The sequence below is a fragment of the Schistosoma mansoni genome, chromosome 1, assembly GCF_000237925.1.
Source record: "Schistosoma mansoni strain Puerto Rico chromosome 1, complete genome".
NCBI lineage: Eukaryota > Metazoa > Platyhelminthes > Trematoda > Strigeidida > Schistosomatidae > Schistosoma > Schistosoma mansoni.
In genome coordinates this window covers 34,971,025-34,993,003 of record NC_031495.1, presented here as the reverse complement: position 1 = coordinate 34,993,003, position 21,979 = coordinate 34,971,025, and the positions used below count along the sequence as shown (strand labels likewise).

At 36.5% G+C, this 21,979-nt stretch overlaps 2 protein-coding genes across 2 annotated transcripts in view; one reads left to right on the top strand and one right to left on the bottom strand.

Annotated features, from left to right (window-relative positions):
* Positions 1 to 11,844, top strand: part of Smp_141670 (hypothetical protein) — a gene marked incomplete at both ends in the record, with an annotated part of 39,186 nt that extends 27,342 nt beyond the window's left edge. Inside the window, 4 exons of the mRNA XM_018794195.1 lie at positions 2,552 to 2,823; positions 3,716 to 4,170; positions 6,447 to 6,696; positions 11,771 to 11,844. Of these exons, the coding sequence (XP_018648632.1) occupies positions 2,552 to 2,823; positions 3,716 to 4,170; positions 6,447 to 6,696; positions 11,771 to 11,844 (1,051 nt within the window). The remainder of the gene's footprint in view (positions 1 to 2,551; positions 2,824 to 3,715; positions 4,171 to 6,446; positions 6,697 to 11,770) is intronic.
* Positions 11,845 to 12,305: 461 nt separating this feature from the next.
* Smp_036220 (putative histone H2B) lies at positions 12,306 to 12,756 on the bottom strand. The gene has a single exon (XM_018794194.1). It carries the CDS (start codon positions 12,734 to 12,736, stop codon positions 12,368 to 12,370), a length of 369 nt encoding a protein of 122 aa, XP_018648631.1. The 5' UTR covers positions 12,737 to 12,756; the 3' UTR covers positions 12,306 to 12,367.
* Positions 12,757 to 21,979: the final 9,223 nt, after the last annotated feature.

Below are 21,979 nucleotides of genomic sequence, written 5' to 3'. Positions count from 1 at the left end.
CCAAATGTGGCTGTGAACGTGGAATACAATAATCAATAAACTGAATATAATTTGTGAACAGTAATTCGAATAGTAACAATCCATAGGTCGAAATGAAGCTTATAATAAGATGAATATAGATACATACAACCTAATCACTGAATAGTTATTCCACAACAATATACATAGAATAATAGTTCATGAATAGGTTCCGGAAGTTACCCGTACTTATGCCTTCGCTAGGATATAACAAAATGTTATAAATGTATATTTGTACATTTATTTTAAGATATGAATTATATAAAAAACCAATGTACTAACATCAGGTCATTATTAAATCAGAAGGGGTTTTGTGGAGATTTTAGTATTTTTCATAGTTGAAATCATGAGTCAATTGAAGCTAGACCACCATGGAAGACCTGGAAGAATTGGACGGCCGTTTCGTCCTATTGTGCATGTGCACTGCTGAGGAGTCCAGTGCCGTATTAAATAAGTAATATGAAGAGAAACTTTCGAAAAATGTTTTGTTATCATTTAATTCATACATGTTTTCCTTACATCACAAGTGGTTGTTTTAAAGAAAATTATTTTTCTTAATTCATTTTTTAAAAACGTCATTTCAATTACTAAGTTAGTCGAGTGAAAAAAGCAAACTATTTGTCATAGAATTACCATAAAGGCTGAACTGAAAGATGAAATACTCTGAATAACTATTATCCAAAGCGATCTGATTTAATTTACCTTTAAATTTTAATGAAATTAAAAACCTTCATTTTTTTCTAATGAAAAGGATAGAGGAACAATATTGCATTATCTCAGAATAAAACCCACTAGGAACTTAAATACTATTGCTGATTAAATTCAATTAATTTAAATATTCTAAATATATAAGAGCTTTCGTCTACATTAGAGCGAATAATTTCACAGTATTTGGTTGCCGAGTTGATGTGAGACATTAAATAGGAATAATGTATCTTTGTAAAATCTCAGCGAATGAATTTGAAGTAAATTCAACGTTTCGCCTGGCAATCTGGTCCGGAAATATATTTCCTTGAACAAGCTTGGACCAGATTGCCAGGCGAAACGTTGGATCTACTTCAAATTCATTGGCTGAGATTTTACAAATATTATTATTCCTATTTAATGTCTTAAGTATTCTAACTTTCTTAATAATATGAATGTAATTCGAATTTAATATGAACATATTTATCAAATGATTCCAACTGTTGAGTTATTTCTAATGATGATAATAATAATAGATTTACTGATTACTATGGATTTTATTTACAGTAAGGAATTGTCAGTACCAATTGTGTAATATTGAAACAGATTTCTGTTTATAATGTATTCCATTTTTAATTATTTAAAAATAAATTTTGTAACTTTTCTATAGTCTCATCTTCAACCATGAATGCTTTCTACTAGTTCAGTTTTTACAGTTATTTCTTTAATCCATTCCATTCAAGACTCATGAATCCCAATGTGTTCTCCTCTCGTTCTTCCCAAAGGATAGATAAGAAAGAAGAAATCTTTAAAAATTATCATTCTTCTGCTTATTTCATCGCGTGGTTACAATCACCATAACTTGTAAGCTTTATATAATAGAGCTTAAGTATATACAGTTAGTACTCATAATTACTCAGCTCGAGTAAATCTGAAATAGGAAGGTTAATTAGAATGCAGGATGGGCGTTTCGTCCTATTTGGGACTCGTAAGCTGGATTTACCTGCATCTCAGAGTTGATGTTCACTCTGGGACTCGAACCCAGTACCCTCGCTTCAAACGCCATTACGTTATTCACTAGGCCACTGAGTCCTGATAGCCACTTGCTTGTGCGATGGGCTGAAGTTTAAACTCTTAAAAGAAATTGTTTGTAATATCCTTCCCATCAATGTGTTAGGACTGCAACTGGTCAGTCTCTAATTGGCATATGTGCATCACAGAGTTGATGTTCACTCTGGGACTCGAACCCAGTATCTTTCGCTTCAAACGCCATCGCGTTATGACGAGTTCTAAATAGAATGAAACGCGCGTCCTGGATTCCACTGCTAGTCACTATCCATCTTTGCCTACCATGCTTGTGAATTAAGGCTATATCGAGGCAATACGCACAGTATGCACATATGCCAATTAGAGACTGACCAGTTGCAGTCCTAACACATCGATGGGAAGATTCAAACAAACAATACTAAATGAAGTTAATTAGAATGGTTACAAAGTTGGAAAATAAGTAAGACGAATGTTAGGATAGTCAGCCTTATTCACTCAACATTCTATTCGAATCTGTTACCATCAAAAAGCATCTATTATTTATTCTTGTTAATAATGAATGAAAAACTCATTAAAAAATCATGTTTTTTCTAGAATCTCTGTGTAGACAATGATGTGAAAATAAGCTACTGCTAAATACTATAAGATATGCGATTCTGCCTTTGCAAACATATATATATATATTAAAAATAGTAAATGCCTATACCATAACTGACTCCCAGAAGTGACCTATAGAATAAATATATTGGTTTTTAAAAACTAACTGGCCTATATCTAATAAATGAGTGTTCTTACCCTTCAGATTACAGTACCTAACGGAATTGTTAAATAAACCTACTCCTCAGGATCCATCTTACCAGAATGAAGATGAACTCAATGACAACGTTGATGAATTTATAGAAGATTCTGTTCCAGAAAATGAAGACACAATGAAAACACTCGAAAATAATAAAAAGTTGAATGTTACAACTACAGAAAACAAATCACTAAAAGACCAGACATCTTCACCGACAATCATTAATCAAGAATTATTTAATCGTTTCGAAACTATTATAGAAAATAGTGAAATAAGTAGTAAGAATATGATTATTAACATAGCTTTTTCATATAGATTCTGTAACCATTAATTGAAAAACCACTTATATACAGTTGTAGTTAACGAAGTTTATGCCATTATTTGTCAAAGTAACTCGTCAGTGAGTCCAAGGTCTAGCTGACCAAGGTTATGTTATATAATACAATAAGGAATCAAGTTCATTTATTTAATCTATATTGTTGTAGATGAATCATAATTAAATGTTTACTATGTGTTGATCTAAAATAATCATATGACCTAATTCAAAGAGAAACCATTTATTTTTTTAAGTTAATTGGCAAATGATATAAAAACGGGATTTTGAGTAAACAGAAATAACTGAGGGTCATATTTAATCTGTACTAATGAAAATAAATGATGGTCAATAAGAAATCTATGGTGCATAAAAATAAAATAGTCGATTGTAGATTCAATAGATTAAGAAACCATTCTTAAATCCCAATGTTGACAGCAAAGAAGCTTAAGGTCTTAAGTAAACTTCAGTGACAGTGGTGGGACGTATGAATTTATACCTATTAATTCCTTACAATTAATTCAAAAGTTCACCACTTTTACATATATATGAATTCCTTATCACATTATACGTACATTAATTCAAATTATAAAATGAAATTAATCTGATTATAACCCAATACTCCACTAGTACTCTGCTTATTATTATCCAAAATCCAACCAAAAATGGAACCGAAAATTTCGTATGTATGGGCCGTTTCAAGCTGGAACACACTGGTGTCGTACACTCCCAAGGTTTTATTAGATTTATGGTTAAATTTCATCCAGAATAAAACATATATGTTGAATTGATTAAATTTATGTTAGTTAAATACCAAGTATTGCATTGTGTATGTTCTGTACTATTTGTTTTGATAGGGTCTAGTGAATTTATAATGAAAATATATGAATTATATCATGTTGGAACTGTTGAGATTTGGCTAGTTCCACCATATGATATGCCACAACTTGAAGTTAAAGGAGACAACGAGCCACAGGAGAAACAACTAGAAACGAAAAATAACCTTAGTGTATCTGCTTGCAAACCGGACCTAAGAAGTGTTAGCAATTATGAAAATGTTAGACCACATACAAATAAGGAGTCCACACCACCTACATCGCCCATAGCTCGACCTAAATCTTCGTTTCCTCAAACACGACAGCCCAAAGCTATCCCAGATGACAGTGTTGGATCATATAAGAATCAAAAGTTACATAATGTGATTCCTTTAAACACTGTCTGTGGTATAGAAATAGCTAAAGAAAAATCTCCATCTGGTGTGATAATGGAAGATTTCCCTTCGGATTTAAAATCACCTTTGGCTACCTACGATGTGAGTTTCAATAAAACTGAATATGATTATTCTGAAAGAAATAGTGTTCTTAAAGCTGCTCGTATTTTGTAACAAAATGGATTTAAAAATAATGATGAATATGATTTTTTATAGTATTTCCTCCACTGAAGCCACATATATGGATATCTACTGTACTGAATTTCGGTCTTTCAGTATACTATTCTGTACTATCTTTAGTGCAGTTGCATTTACTAACTTTGTTAAACTTGAAGAGAGTTCAACGTAGAATTCTAAAGTTTAGCTACTGGTAGAACACTTGAAAATGTCTTCTCACACACAACAATATAGTCTGACCAAAATTTAAGTACGAGAAATATAGTACAATCCTTCGAAGTAATTCAAAGGCTCCATAGTTCTGAAAATATAACCCGTTGATAGTATGAAATACTATTAAGAAGAAATCTTTATAGGAAGTGAACAAGTCACTGATAACAAGGCTAATTATCAAAGTTCAAGGATGAGCAAATCTTTTGGTTTAGTGTTCAGATTTTCCAAATATGTAAATACTTTAAACAGATCTGTTTAAAACTAGATACGATTCCCATTTCTATATTAATGAATATATTCATGTATATCAATATCGTTCGAGTGACTGAATCGCATCTATGTGGCAAAGTAAATATATGAACAGAATAGCACATGAGTACAATTGGAAGTGTTTGAAAGTGAATCGAACTTTACCTATATGAAGAAATATATTAGCCATAATAATATGATCACTGAAGAAATCTCGACAAGAACACAGGAAGCTGCTTTAAAATTTTCCAGACTAACTCATCACTAATTTTGAATGAAATATGCGAGCACTTATTAAAAGCCAAGTGTAAGAAATAGTAATTCTCTCAGTACTACCCTGACAGTGTGACTTTCCTTAAAAATCGGAAATGTGCACGGATAACAGGCAGTCGATCCCATGTTTCATCGTAAAATTGTTTACGCGTAGTATAACTAAAAAATGGGTCATAATAAAGTAATTTGTTTAGTTTTAGGTACCAAGAGTAAGCCGGTTAATGAACGTGTGGACCTATATAAATTACTATGACAGAATTATATGTTGTGTTTGCCAAGCCACTGCTTATTCACAAGTAGGATGCTGGGGGAAGTGGAATAGGGTTGAAAAAAACACCTCATCAGCTGATGAAAGCAATGACAGTCCGTTTGAATCATGTATAACGAGGCCGACTTTTCGAGTTGCAGTTTTTAGGATGGTGTAAAACTTCGTTCGGAAACAAAAGTTCCTGTGACATAGAACCAGTTACAAAGATAATTATGCAATCAATCTTTATATTTTTGTAAACGTTGTACTTTTTATTACTTATTAGTGGCAATTTTTCGTTATCGACCTACATCATTGTTGACTTTAGTATTTTCACACCATTCTTACTTCCTCCTTCCATAGGTTTTGCAAAGTATCACAAATTACACTTCATTACTATTGTGTCGAGTAATGATCAGACTATCTGGCAATGAAAATGATTTTGACTAAAACTATGTTCACATATAAAAAAAATCCATATTTCAAGGAGAAAATTATGAGACATTCATTATTTAGATACAAAAACATTTCACAGTTATGTTTAAATACATGTGAATTTTCTAATCTGATTATTCAGTAATAATTCATTTACCAACAAAATCATTCATAAGAAAAGTTGAACACATGCAAAGTTACCAGGTGATTTACGGGAACAAACTACATCAGCTTCTCGACATCTAGTAGACTGATCATGAATAAATTTTATTTATTTAGAAGTAAGGTATCAGCTACTTAGTAAATGAACTAAATTAATTCTATGAGAAGTTCTAGTGAGAAGCAGTAACCAGTGAAGTTCAACCAGGTCTGTTGGGCGATATCAACTCACTGAAGACATTGGTGAATGGTTGCTCAACTTCGTGGATTGGTTGAAGTTAGACATCAACACTGTTAGACGCCGGCCGGCCGGCTCAGTGGTCTAGAGGTTAAGAGTTCGCGCGCGAGGCGGGATCGTGGATGCGCACTGCTGAGGAGTCCCACAATAGAACGAAACGGTCATCCAGTGCATCCAGGTTTTCCATGGTGGTCTAGCTTCACATCCAGGTTTTCCATGGTGGTCTAGCTTCAAATGACTCATGATCTCAACTATATAAATGAAAAATAACAATTAAGTATGCGAATAAATCAGTCGAGTAATTCATATAAAGTTACATGAAAAATGATACGTAAATTTGACATAAAAGAAATTCACTTAAATTACTTTCTTCACTTATTTTTTCAGATTATGATTGATCCTGATATCGTTTCTAATTATTTGAGGGTAAAGTCATTCAAATCTAAAAATCTAAATAGTACTGGAATCCCAAATGATGGTTTAGGAAAATCTGCGAGAATTAGTTCTACTATAGTGCCAAAAGAAATCAACAGAAGTCAACGTGGTCTAAATTCAAGTGTTGGGAGAAAATTATCGAATTCACGATCCATAAATCGTGGTATTATTAGTACCAGGTCTTTAAATGCAAATGCTCTAAGTAAGTTGTTAAGTGAAAGTCAAGTAGACCACAGTTACAAAACGGTTTAAAAGTATTAAGTTTGAAACATTTATCTGTGATTTCATATTATACTCTGAGTTTAGACAAAAGGAAAATTATGTATTTAATAATACATTAACAAAAATTTTTGGAGAACAGATTCTGTCTCTTTTCTTTCCACCACATAGCAACAACAACTAGTTCCAAGTGATCAACCTGGATTTTTTTGATTGTGTAACAGCATCAAGTGTTAACTACGTCGCCATTCTGACTCAAAAATCTGGCATTTTAATCTTATCATTGCCACACGAATGACAGATAGGTAGAATTCACTGAAAGACGTTGAAACTTGAAAGAATCACATTTTCAACAGTAATAAGCACTGAGAACAAACATTGAATTTTCGAGTAGTGGAATAAGTAGTCTACATAACTCAGTTCAAATGTTTTTTTTTCAATGAACTGAAGATACTTTTCGCTAATGCGAAAATCTGATAACAACCATTCTCAAAAACACTTCGTGCTTAACTTCTTTGAACAATGGAAATTATCTGTGAAATAATTAAGGTCATTAGTTTTTTTTCAAAATATACGAATATTTTTCATCGATGTATTCCCTACACTAACTTCGATCATAGGAAGAAGAAAGAAAACCTCTTTTGTCATATCGATAGTCAATAGATTTAATGAACCATCCCTTTTTAAGCGATGGTGACACCTATAGTTGAAGTTTAAGAAATAAAAGGGAATTTTCCACCTGACCTAATGATTTAAACACCCACCTTTAACCAATCCCACATACGTAAAAAAACCGTCCTATTCACTTCGGTTTGGATCATCTGGAAGTATCACTATCCCTTAAACTTCATAACTTAAAGTCCATTACATAAACCTGTACTTGTTAAATAAATTTACTCTTCATTATTGACACCTTTAAAACAGTGAAAATCAAAACATACAATGAATCATTTTACTTCAGTCATGAACTACTGCTTTAAAATATATTTTTTGTCAAGGGAAAAACTATCATTATAATAACCATTGAAAAAAACTTAAGATTTAGAATTTAGTGTACCAACTAGTTCCAAAATGAGTAGAACACGTATACTGAAAACTTAAATCCAATAAAATTACACATGTGAGCTGTAAATCACGTTTACCTTTATATTATTTTCATACATTCATATTATCACATTGTATACAGATTAATGAACTATGAAATTAACTATTAAGGATAAATCTAGGTGAATTATATTTACTCAACATTTTAATGCAACTCAGTCATAATTATTTTATCGGTAACTGAAAGGTTGATAGCACATATATAAACTAATAGACTAAGCTTTGATTGTTGGAACGATACTAAAAATATTCTTGGTAAATTGAATAAGTAGAATCAAGAAAAGAATAAAAGCATGGAGTGAAATATACGTACTTATACCACAACTTAAACTGAAGAAGAAAAATAATGAGTTTATCTGACCGAAATCAATCGGTTTCAATTCATATCATTCAATATCTTCAACATACCTTACCGTAGCTACAACCCTTCTGTAATGGTTGAGCTTGCCTAACGTGATGACGCAGTAGAGTTTTCTTGACTGAAACACTTGTTCCTTCAAATTCTGACATTCTAAACAGGTTGATTAGGGAGCGTCAAGACTAAAAGTAGAAGCCTAAAGTCTAAGGATAGAGTCATACAGATGATTGTACTAGATAGCGAGGGTAGTATTGTTTCCCTGAGATCTTGCCTTTCTGCGAGAGGGGAAGCACCAATTTCCGGGCCTGAAATTGGCACACCTCAACTTGCCGCCGGAATTCCCGTTGCCAGGGTTAGGTCTTTAAGGTACGAAGTTAACACATCAAGAACCACTCACAGAAAGATTGTATGACATTATGTATTCCTAGCTGCCGCTTATCTCAACACATAATGCTTACTTGTGAACGAGTAAGTTGAATGAAAGCCAAAGGAGGGAAAACCAAAACGTAGCATCAGTCCACGAAGTTAGTAACTGTTGGACTGAAGCCTGTTGGTAGGTGCGGACTATCTGGCTGATGTCTACACAATTTTTCTACTACTACTGCCAACATTACTACTTTTACTGCTCTGGCATTTGTCTGATATGGTATAGAGACTTAAACCTATCTACATATGTGCTATTTCCTAGGTTGTTTATGATTGATTTTTGAAGCGTAGATTGCGATTACTTCATGGAAGTTGTATCAAGATTTATGAGCCTTCAGTAGTAACTTTATATATATTGTAAAGATTATTCCTTGTTCATATATTGATGTACTAATATGATGGAAATTGTATATTATAATTAAAAATATTACATTTTAAACATTCTCCACAGTACAGATTTACTTATTATTGAAACTAATAGTAGTATTGTACGTGTATAGAATATCTGTAAATAATTCTTTTCGTTTATTTATTACAAAATATAAAGGGAAAAAGACAAGTTGAATTCAGGAAGAGAAATTCAAACACAACCAATAAATAACAATGAATTTCATAGTTTATTTATTGAATACACTACCACTTCATGATACTAATTCCTAACTTGTGTAAAATAACATTTCGAGTGGAGTAATAATTAATCGCTGATAAAGTAATATTAGTAGTGATATAATATATTACTTATAAAATGTTACTTTTTATGATGTAAAGTTGAATATCATTTAATTTAACTACTATGCTTGGAGGTTATTTTTCGATGAGTGAACAGTAAGTCCTTCATAACCTTCTTTAAATTGTAGATTAAATAATGAGAAAATGAAATAGTAGAACCACTTTTTATTTATCTGTTTAGTTCCGTTATCGTGATGATTGCAAAGCAACGAAATGTTTTATGAGGACATTCAAAATTACAAAGTAACTAATCGAAATGAAAATATAAAAAAACATGCGTGCACTGATCGAAATGAAACTTATTACTTCGTGGAGAATTGTCCGACTTTGAAGTAGTTCTCATCATGGACCGATATCATCTGGAGAAACATTAAGAATTACTGTGCACTGGATGGTTTTTCAATCCTGGTTCCGAATTTCTTACCAATACACACCCACGGAAGATGACTTCCATGTCCTACAGTGAGCGTGATATATCTAGACCAACGTCAATCGAATCAAATCATGGTTTAACCATTATTCAGTCCCATTGGCAGATGGTTGCTATATTCCAGACTACCGTACTTGAAATGATCATAAAGTCTATAGTAATATGAAGCCAACAACTCTAGATTTCCAGACTACAATAAAAGTATAATTTTTGCTATTTAAATTAGGTAGAACGACTAGAACTTTCTTCGTGAGGACGATGCCAAAAAGACAAGCATAATCTACTTTAAATTCACTTGAATTCTTAATTAGGTAAATATGAGCTCTATCCACTCGAGGGACATGATTGTCATCGATTCATCCTTAGAAGCATTTTTATTATAATGTCAGTCCTTGAAGGTTCTTACTAACAGCAGACCACGCACGAAAAGGTGTTCTAGTTGAGTGCTGAGAGAAATAAGAGCCATGGACAAGTATGAAATAGATTATTCAGTAGGAAGGTTTAGAAATCACTATTTTATTTAAGATCATCATAAGCGTTGGAAAGAGATAAGCTCCAGTTACAAAAATTATTGATGTCAGAACATAGAAAGCGTCTACCACTTCTTAATGGATATCTACAAATGAATAATCTCAAAGGATCGCTAAAATTGCGTCATATTCCATGGTAGCATTATAAGCTAGTCTTTCGCACTATTCCTAGGTAATTTCTTATATGATACAGTAACATAAACAGTCTTTAGGGTTTACATTAACTCATTCACGAGGAACTTCAGTACGGCTCATACTCTAAGTAAGGGCCAAAGATACTGCTCAGCTTCTCAAACCGGAGTGAGGTTCGGGCCTAGCACTAAGTGGGTGAAAATCGAATGCCTTAAGCAGTAAGCTTTCGTCCTACTATATATGGCGCACTAGGCTACTGAATTTACAAAGAAATTTCGGAATAAATCAACGACTTTACAAAACATCCATAGTTTTCCAATTCAAATCAGTTCCAAAATAAGACTGAATTTATGTTGAATCACGTTGCATCCTACACATATCATTTCATTAGACAAGTAACTCAAGATCAAACTTCTTTGATAAACAACCATCAAACGTTATTAAGTGTTTTTCAAAGTCAACCTATCTTTGCTTGTTTCTTCAGGAGTAAGACCAACTTTTAACCAGCCTCATAGATCTAAATAACAAAATATTATCCCCCCTATTCATTCTACCAAAAAGCCAGAATTAAGATTTGAAGTTACGTAGTATTTTAGCTTGTACTTAAGAAGGTACATCGATATAGGTATTTAGCGATTTCTTCTTACCTGGTTCACGCAAAAGACTTCACATAGAAACTGTTTTGATGAGAAAGTAATAGATAGTAAATTCACGTAGAAACAGCTGGAAACGATGAAATAAATACAGTAATGACCTAGTCAATCATACTGGCTTACCACTAGTGGGTATGAGAATACTACTGCAGAGTTGGTGCTTAGCACAAAAATGAAGTTTGAAAAACAATTTGTGATGCGTTTGACCATTCCAACATAGGTTTCAGTATTACATGCATGGTGGATTACAGACAATAAAAATCTCCAAACAATGCTCGATTAAAGTCATGACACTAGTGATAACTGAAGTATGGAAAACCTCACGATATGAATTTCCTTATCAAAGACAATCTAAAATTAGGAAGGTGTACAGAACAGTTGTCTGGTATGTTCATACCACTTCTTGATAACTGCTAGAACACACCCATTCATCCAAGTGTGTATAGCCTAAAACAGGTTGACAACTAAAGTTACAAAAAATGGTGTAGTTGGGAAAACATCAGACGAACTTTTTGAATAGTGACTTCCTAGACAGGACATTCTAACAAGTGACTAACTAGTTAGAAATATGTAAGCTATCTGATGATGGTAATGTACAAGTTCCAATCGTGTAGTGGAAGTAAGGCTACCTGAATACACTTCAGACCGAAATGTATTCTTTACCAGAAATATTTGTCTTCATACTTTGCAATTAGCACCAACAAACGAAGCTACGGAAGAGACAGGTCCTCGTTTCTCACTACAACCAGGGACGCGCCCTGAAGCCTAAAGAAAGCATGATAACCGATATTTCCTATTCATTTTCAAGTAGGTATATTTTACAACAATCCACGGTGGAAATGAGCACTAGCAAGCTGAGAACATATAGACAGGAAAGTGACAAAAGCCGAAACTTACACACTGCCTAGTGAAATATTAAGTAAACATGCCCAACAACACAGTACACACAAGTCTAAACATTCACTTTAATATAAAAATATCACGGATGGATCATAATGCAACACAAGAGCTTAACAGTGTTATCACAAACCTCACACGAACAGAACATGTTGAGATGGCTTAGTTAGGTCGCAGATGTGACGAGCTGTACAATCAGTTAGGAACCCGAATAGCTTTAGAGACTGGATGTAATCAAGAGCAGGAGCCGCTATTCACAAACAACTAAGGAATTAACGTCTAGAGATTATATGTCGAGTGGAAACTAACTATGAGTTGTTAAGAGATTAAAACTTGTGAAGTGAAAATAATTTTATTGTCTGCAAAAAACATTGAATATGCAAGTTAAAATCACTTTATTTCGATCCACTGTACTTAGTAACCGCTTTTGTACCCTCAGACACAGCATGTTTCGCAAGTTCGCCAGGCAATAGTAGTCGAACAGCAGTTTGAACCTCACGACTGGTAATAGTGGATTTTTTGTTATAATGTGCTAAGCGACTAGCTTCTGCTGCAATCCTTTCAAAGATATCGTTCACAAAAGAGTTCATTATAGACATTGCTTTTGATGAAATCCCAGTGTCTGGATGGACTTGTCGTAACACCTTGTATATGTATATGGCATAACTCTCCTTCCTCCTTCGCTTTTTCTTTTTCTCAGACTTAGGGACTTTGACTTTAGATGATTTTTTAGCCGCTTTCCCAGAAACAACTTTCGGAGGCATCGCGCCAAACGACGACGATGACAAAAATGTCACCCGGACAGAATAATTATTTTGATGCAGATAAACACTAAGACTCATAGGTCATACTTACAACAAAGAATGAATTAATTAACTAAGATTTATCATGATTATTGGATGACAGCATAACTCCTGCTTGATTAGAGATTTCAAATAATTTGTTCGATCACTTCTTGACTTTTTTTCTAAAATTCTGTGCATCGTGTTAACAAAGAGACAATTGTTTAATCTTATTATAAGCAAAAAAGAAGAAATTTACAACAACCTAGTATTTTTGTTCTAGTTTTGAGGACGCGGCGAGCGATACTTGTGATTCTGATCTATCGATTAACTAAAGAATATTCCACATGAAAGAGGGTTACGAGTGAAAAACTTTTAAAACTTGATACCGACATTCCCACCATTGTCAAACTAGTTTCGTTCCGCTGCATGCAAAAGCCTTTTTTAAGTAGGCAGATAAGCGAACGTCAAGGACGATAGTGCATCGATCCATCATTCTTAAAAATCAATATCCTTAAGCGGCTTCTTTGCAAATCGCCAACCTGTACATCAAGGTCTGATTGGCAGTGAAAAAATATTCAAAGGTGGGTACTGATGCACCACATCGTGCAATATAACTTTGATTGCTGAGCAAAACATATTGAATGAACTCAATTTGTAATCCACTGGAGAACTTATATTCCATCTTCTTCCATTAATTCCCTATCCTCGCTGTCATGAAATGATCCGAAAAGGATGAAAGAACACTACAGATCTAACATAACGAAAAATTTTCGCATCACGAAAACTCACTTCTGACGTCCTGAAGCAAAAAAATGAAAACTGTCAGAATTGATAAGAACACTACAAGTGAAACAAGTTTGTGATAAATAAACATTAGATTACCAGGATGAAGGTCCAGAGAATAGAAAACTCCCGAGTGGTTTGTGTAGACGTACGCCTGCAACGCTTGGCTGACGTCCTCTAGCTATTGGCGTCCATCGAAAATCAAAAAATCAATATCAGTATTGAGTATCTACCTAGCTCCTTACATTGGGGAGCTATGATGATCAGAAATAGTTTAATTTTTGATTCTGGTCAACGCCTTTTAGCAACATTGTTTTCTACGAGATAGGCATGCTGACTACACACACAGACCAACGATTTCGGGTTGACAGTAGCCATAGGAGACCTACAGCCTGAGTAAGATAGCGCTCAACAACATGTTCCAAGCTCTACAAAATCTACTGGAACAAGAAGAAACCACTATGAAGGAAAGTAGAAAGGGATCAAAGAACCACCAACTTCAACATTTCGGGAGGTCAAGACACACGCCAAATACACTGAAGCAGACAAGAGAGTGAAAAGCAACATAAGAGCTGACATGCAGAAATATGTGGAAGACCTATCAACGACGGCGAAAATGGCTGTAACAGAAGGAAATATCGAACAACTACGTGACACCACGAGGAAACTAGCACTTGATGGAATCTTTCACGTACCTGGGAAACATCATCGATGAACAAGGAGAATCCGATGCACACGTAGAGGCAAAGATTGGCAGAGCAAGGACAGCATTCCTACAGTTGAAGAACATATGGAACTCAAAACAACTCTATGCAAGTCAACACCAAAGTCGCAATCTCCAACACGGACATCAAGACAGTTGGTTCTAATGTACGGAGCTGAAACGTGGAGAACTACTACAACCATCATCAAAAATGTGCAAATATATATAAACAGTTGTCTACACAAGATACTCAATGTCTGTTGACCAGATACCATCAGCAACAACCCACTGTGTCAGAGAATAAACCAGCTTCCAGGTGAGGAGGAAATTAGGAAAAGATAAACGTTACAGAAATCATCAAACTGTATTATGAGGCAAGCACTAACTTCCTTAGACTGTGGAGTCTATGCTTGTAAATGAGAATGGGAGGGCTTTGGAGTCATGCATAGATCTTCGCACTTTGACTTCATAGTTAACAAGTTGTAAGCACTTCATTGTGACCATTTTTAGTGGTCAATAAGGAAAGCTGTCCCTGAAACATTCTTAAATTCTCTATACCCAGAATAGACGGTCCACAATCTGTGATGAGGAATCCATAATTCATAACTGACGATTTATCGTCCCTAATTATCAAACTACAACATCCAAGAATAGAAGGTTTGTGACCATTAACACCCAAAATATAAACTTTGGTAGACTCGATTATAGCGTTGGAACTTAATGATTTCAGCCTTCCAACTAAAATGATGGACTTGACAATATCAGTGTCAACAATAACGTCGTGTAAAGCACCACCGGATAAATATAATCGTTTTTGAATATAAAGTGACTTACTAAAAGTTGTAAATAAAAATAGAAATATGATTGTTAGATTTGACAAAATTGTTGAGATCCGGACTATGGAGTTTGGTATTACTTGAGAAGAAACAAACAGTAGTTTTATAAACCAACGTGGATGTGTCCAACTTTACCACACTTAAAGCATACCATGACGAAAGACATGGAATACGTAAAAGACGTTTACCACAGGATAATCATTTACCAAACATGTGCCCACCTCTGTAACCTGCTCTGAACTTTTTTGTTGAATCATTTTTTTCATGTTTCCATGAGAATGGGAACCATTATTAAACAAAAACGAGCTTGAGCGACACTGAGAATCTAGTTAATTGTGATTAATGAGTGAAGTATTAGAAATTTTCCATTACTGAAAATCAAGTTCATTCACTACCTCATAGTTAACACATATTATTTTAATTTCTTAGAACAAACATTTGGGATTCTGAAATAATTCTTTGTCTAATTTCAGAATATTTATCCGAGCAATCGACCAATCACGAAGTTGAGTCTCCAATCGGTTGCCCGATTTGCACCTCGCGGCCTGTTCCTTTAGTTCACGTGTAAAGCATTTAACTTTCTGATCATTTTGCCGCATCATTTATGGAGCTTATGTCTCCTCATTCAAAGCTAGCACACTGTGCATAACTAGTAGTAATTCCCTGAGAGATTCATATGGCAATGAAATTGGATCCTCTTGAAAAACTAGATTCTTTAGCAGATTATAAGCTTCTTTGCCGATGAACATCAGAATCTGAGCTGTGAATTTATCATCTTTAATATGTTTACTATCTATGCACAAGATTTCAAACCGCACCATGTGGTCTTCGAAATATTCCTCATTTCAATCAATATACAACTGTCCAGGATTTGACTCAATTGCGATGTCAACATGATTAATAGAAGTTGTAGCCGTAAATAATTCCCCAAAATCAATAGCTTTCTAAGTGTTCGACATTGGATGCTGACCACGTTGTTTAAGTGGACTTGTCTAACTGTAGGCTTTCGGTCATGCATCCGCACCAGATCACGTTTCAACTCGGCGTGGGACACAGCTCCTACGTTACTATAGCCAGCTTATAGTAAAGGTTCCTCGATATATTGGTAACGTATAAAAATATATCTTTCCTACCTCTTCTCGTCTGACTTCTGATTTCCTCTGTCTGGGAACAATCGATTATAGAAGATACTACTGGTTGCTAGTTGTAAAACTAGAATATCCGTTGTATCCTTCAGTGGTGAGACCAACGTGATCTGGTACACCAAGCGCACAAACTGCGAGTCTGTTCCATTTTGGAATATTATTATTCATTGTTATTCTTTATTTGAATTTCATATATTGTGATATACCTTTTTTCGCGAATTTTTTTTCCCGGATATATTTTAATTAGACATTTTTCGTTCTCTATATTACTATGACGGAACACTCACCTAAGGTTCTTAAGTTTAAGTCTATTCCCCCTATTTCGATTCAGTTAACGCCATTTTGGCCCGACAATATCGAGTCCTGGTTCTGCTACGCAGAAGCTGATTTTTTGCATGCACGGAATCACGGACTCGCGCACACGATTCCTCGCGGTAGTTAAGGCATTACCGCGCGAGTTTAACAGGTACGTAACACCTAATATGTTTACTAGTGATGTTTCGGAACTTTACGAAACTCTCAAACGTTCGATTCCAAAACGTGGAGACCTAACCGACCGACAACGGTTAGACCAGCTCCTCCATAACATCGACCTGCAACATGGTTCTGCTGCAGATATGTTGCTTAGGATGAGAGAAGTCATAGGTCAAAGAACTTTTGACGAAGGCCTATTCAAAGAACTTTTCTTATCCAAACTCCCAAAACAGGCGCAGGCGGTTCTCGTCTCGTTCCAAAACAACGCTGTAGACGAGCTGGCTGCATCTGACGACCGAATCCTAGAAATCACTAAATCCATTAGCGCCGAGGTCTTTTCCGTCAAAGAAAAACCTCAAACGACCCCGAATGACATTACCGAACTATGTCATACACTGACACGATATCTTAGGTTTCGTAATGACCGTAGTCGGTCTAAATCCTCACGTTGGAGCGTTTCACGTAAGCGATCTGCCTCTCGACCACGAGAGACAGACAACCCCGACTGGTGCTGGTATCACAATCAGTACGGTAAATCCTCTAGAAATTGCAGGAAGCCCTGCAATTACCCGAAGTCTAAGGCGACTGACACGAATAAGATTTCGGGAAACTTCCAAGCCGGCACGCGTTAACAGCAACCGTAGCCGGCGAACACAGCCGCCTCTTATATGTCACGGATGTGACTACGAAAGTCCGCTATCTCGTCGACACCGGCGCAGAAGTTAGCGTTCTTCCAGCAAATCCCGACGACAGACTTCGCAAGTCTGTTTTATGTTTACAGGCGGCAAACGGAAAACCGATCGCTACTTACGGTAAAAGGTACGTCTACCTTAACGTGGGTTTACGTAAACCCATACACTGGATTTTCGTGGTTGCAGATATCTCTATGCCAATCATTGGTATAGACCTGTTACAATATCACAATCTACTCATCGACACACGCTCACGAAGGTTAATAGACGGAAACACTAAGTTATCTGTTTGTGTAACTCTTTGTCCTGGTTGCAGGTTATCCCCCGTCACGATTAAGCACACCATAGACCCCTTGTACCAATCAGTACTCGACAAATACTCCGGGATATACCAATCGCAATTGAAATTGCTTTGTGTAACCAGCAATGTTACACATCACATCTCGACTACAGGACCACCTGTATTCTCGAAAGCCCATCGACTGGCTCCCGAAAAGCTTAGGTTAGCCAAAAACGAAATCGACCATATGATAGACTTAGGGATAATTCGACCATCAAATAGTCCATGGTCATCCCCATTACACATGGTCCCTAAAAAGGACAGCAACGATTGGCGGCCAACTGGTGATTATCGGCGTCTGAATGCTAAAACCATTCCCGATCGTTACCCGATGCCTCATATTCACAATTTGACAGCTACCTTGAAAGGTACAACTGTCTTTTCGAAAATCGATTTAGTTAAGGCTTATAACCAAATCCCGATGGCACCTGACGACATTCCTAAAACCGCCATCATCACTCCCTTCGGTCTTTACGAATTCTTGCGAATGCCTTTTGGTTTAAGAAATGCGGCTCAAACCTTCCAAAGGTTTATAGACGACGTCTTTCGAGGTCTCAACTTCGTACATGCGTATGTTGATGACTGTTAATAGCAAGTCCGGACAGAGAATCACATCTCAAGCATCTGGACATTGTTTTCGATCGACTCCAAAGGCATGGTATTACTGTCAACATTCAGAAATGCCAAATCGGGACTAACTCCTTAGACTTCTTAGGACACACTATTGATGCCCAAGGCATCTGACCTCTTAGAAACAAAGTGGCGGCCATTCTGGATTACCCAGAACCGACCACGATCAAGCAGTTGCGAACTTTTAACGGACTTGTAAGTTTCTACAGACGGTTCATACCCAAATGCGCATCCCTTATGAAACCGTTAACCGACCAGCTTCGTGGAAATGCAAAATCAATTAGTTTAGACGACACAGCCCGTAAAGCATTCTCCACAGTTAAGGAACACATCGCTCAGGCAACCCTGCTTGCGCATCAGGACACTCAAGCGCCCATTAGTATCGCCGTAGACGCATCCGACTCAGCAATCGGAGCAGTCTTACAACAATGGGTTGACAACTCTTGGCAACCTTTAGGAATTTTATCGAGATGGTTGCTAGACGCGGAATCTAGGTACAGCACGTTCGGTAGGGAACTCCTAGCTATGTATTATGCCGTACGGCATTTCCAACATTCCATCGAAGGAAGAGAATTCACGCTTTTTACCGATCACAAACCTCATACCTTCTCTTTAAGTTCATCTTCAGACAAGTACTCACCGCGAGAGTCTCGACAACTCGACTACATTTCTCAGTTTACTTCAGACATACAACACATTTCTGGAGCCAACAATGTAGTCGCAGACGCTTTGTCTCGAATAAGTTCCTTGAACAGTTTTCAAGGAATCGACCTTCTTAAGCTCGCTCAGCTTCAAAAAGAAGACATTGATCTTCAGCATGAGTTATCCTCGACAACTCTCAAACTAAGTATTAAGCAGATGGGAACAGGTAAGGAAACCTTACTATGTGACACATCTACAGGTAGGGATCGTCCAATCGTGCCGAAACATTATCGACGCAACGTCTTCAATACGTTGCACAATCTTTCTCACCCAGGTGCTCGTGCAACAGTCAAACTTATAGCCGAACGCTTCTGCTGGCCTGGCATGAATAAAGACGTGAGGGAGTGGGCACGCTCCTGTGTAAGCTGTCAGAAATCTAAGGTCATAAGACACAATAAATGTCCCTTAGGCTCTTTCAAAACCCCTGACGCTCGTTTCGACCAAATCCACCTAGATTTAGTAGGACCCTTACCCGACTCAAACGGATACTCATATCTCCTAACATGCGTAGACCGTTTTACTCGATGGCCAGAAGCAGTACCGATTAAGGACATCACTGCTGAAACAGTGGCTCGCGCTTTCGTCGAACGATGGGTAGCAAATTTCGGCTGCCCTTCCACAATCACTACAGACCGCGGACGCCAGTTCGAATCTGGACTTTTCCGTTATCTGACCTCACTATTAGGAATCACGCGTTTCTGAACGACCGCCTACCACCCACAAGCAAACGGGTTGGTAGAACGTTTTCATCGACAACTAAAAGCTTCATTATCAGCTTCAAACGTTTCACAGTGGACAGACGCTCTTCCACTCGTCTTGCTAGGTATCCGCAATGCAGTGAAAGCTGACATTGGATATACTGCATCTCAACTCGTTTACGGAACGACACTCCAACTCCCAGGAGAATTCGTTGATCCTTCGGTTTCTTCATTGAACATGGATCTAAACTCTTACACGAGTAGGCTTACAAACGCTATGCGTCCAGTTAAACCTGCTCACACTCGACCGCAGTCAACTGATGTTCTCGTTCAACCCGAATTACGACATAGTACACACGTCTTCGTTCGTCGAGACTCACATCGACGACCCCTCGAATCAACATACGAAGGACCCTTCAAAGTTCTTCAACGCGAACCTAAGTACTATGTAGTCGATAAGAACGGTACGAGCGATAGCATCAGTATCGATCGACTCAAAGCAGCGTACTTAGAAGGAAACCCTATCTACGTCGATTTCCCTTCGGTACAAGCAAACGACACAGCTACTACACCTGTAGTACCCCATACGACAATCGATAAACAACTTGATACTTCGTCAATGTCAATAGAAAAACCTAAAACAACGCGTTCTGGAAGAAGAATAAGATTTCCAGAACATCTTAACGAATATTGCACGTAGGACACAGGTTTTATCTTGAATTACCCTTTCATAGTTTATTATAAAAAATTTTTTTAATATGCTCTTTTTTTTATTTATATGAAAAAAAACAAAAAAAACAAAACATTATTTTTTTTGAGCGTATATATATATATTTTTATATAAATAAAAAAAACCCAAAAGAAAACCATCTTTTCCGATCGCTTTTACGCTGTTTGTAAGTGTATTAGTTTATTCATTTTTTTTCCCGCTCATCTTGTGTCCTTACGCAAGTACGAGTGTATTTTCGACATGCACTCACACGTTTTATTTTTCCTCTTTTCCGGGACGGCTGGAAAAGAACGACGAAGTTTCGCAAGGAACCGAAATTTTCATTGTACTTTATTTCTTTATTGCTACGTTGTACATTTTGGTCCCTTAGTTTAAGCAAAGACGACCAGACGCTGCTAAACGAAGCAAGCTATCAGAAGAGTGTTTACCAACGACAAACTCGTTGGGTTTAAACTTCTGGCTGGTCACGTCTTAGGGGCATCACTACCTCACTAGGGGGGAATGATCTGTAGCTGTAAATAATTCCCCAAAATCAATAGCTTTCTAAGTGTTCGACATTGGATGCTGACCACGTTGTTTAAGTGGACTTGTTTAACTGTAGGCTTTAGGTCATGCACCCGTACCAGATCACGTTGCAATTCGGCGTGGGACACAGCTCCTGCGTTTCCATAGTCAGCTTATAGTAAAGGTTCCTCGATATATTTGTAACGTATAAAAATATATCTTTCCTACCTCTTCTCGTCTGACTTCTGATTTCCTCTGTCTGGGAACAATCGATTATAGAAGATACTACTGGTTGCTAGTTGTAAAACTAGAATATCCGTTGTATCCTTCAAAGTATTAACTAGGAATCCCCGAAACAGTGACATTTAGATCAAATAGAACTACGTTAGCACAAACGAAAGTACGGTATTTAGAATTTGAAATCATCCAGGAATCAAGCACAAAACAATCATTAGTTTATACAAACGCCACGCACACTCGGAAAACTATTATTATCTTCTTACACTTATGGATCGCTTGACAAAACAACCGGAAAGTTTTGTTACTAACTTTCACCTCAAGTTCAATTGGACATTTTCGTCAGCTATCGATTATTAGGACTAATTGTAGGCAGCAGTTCGAGTTCATCCTATCCATACATGACAAGACTTCTAAGTCTGCTTTGCGACTGAGAGTATAGAAGAGTGGAGAGATGCCCGGGAAACACCTCAAAAATTATTAGTCCAGTTATGTATTTATCAAACCGCTTGTAAATACAGATGAGCATTGAAACTAATGAAGCTTGTTCGGTCGTATGATGTTGCCATCAGATTTGTCTGCGTTCGTACGTTGGACCATGGTTGATGCCTGCATAGTCACTGTGACAGAATAGTGAAGTAGATCAGTAGTTAAACAGATCAGAGCAATCACTCTACTAGGCATTGTCTTGCCATTTAGACTTCGTGGTGTAACTGTTACGATTGAATGGGATGCGAGGGCTGATAAT

Bases quoted from the DNA above. Each gene is read 5' to 3' on its own strand.
- Smp_036220 (XM_018794194.1), bottom strand. From the start codon at position 12,736: ATGCCTCCGAAAGTTGTTTCTGGGAAAGCGGCTAAAAAATCATCTAAA.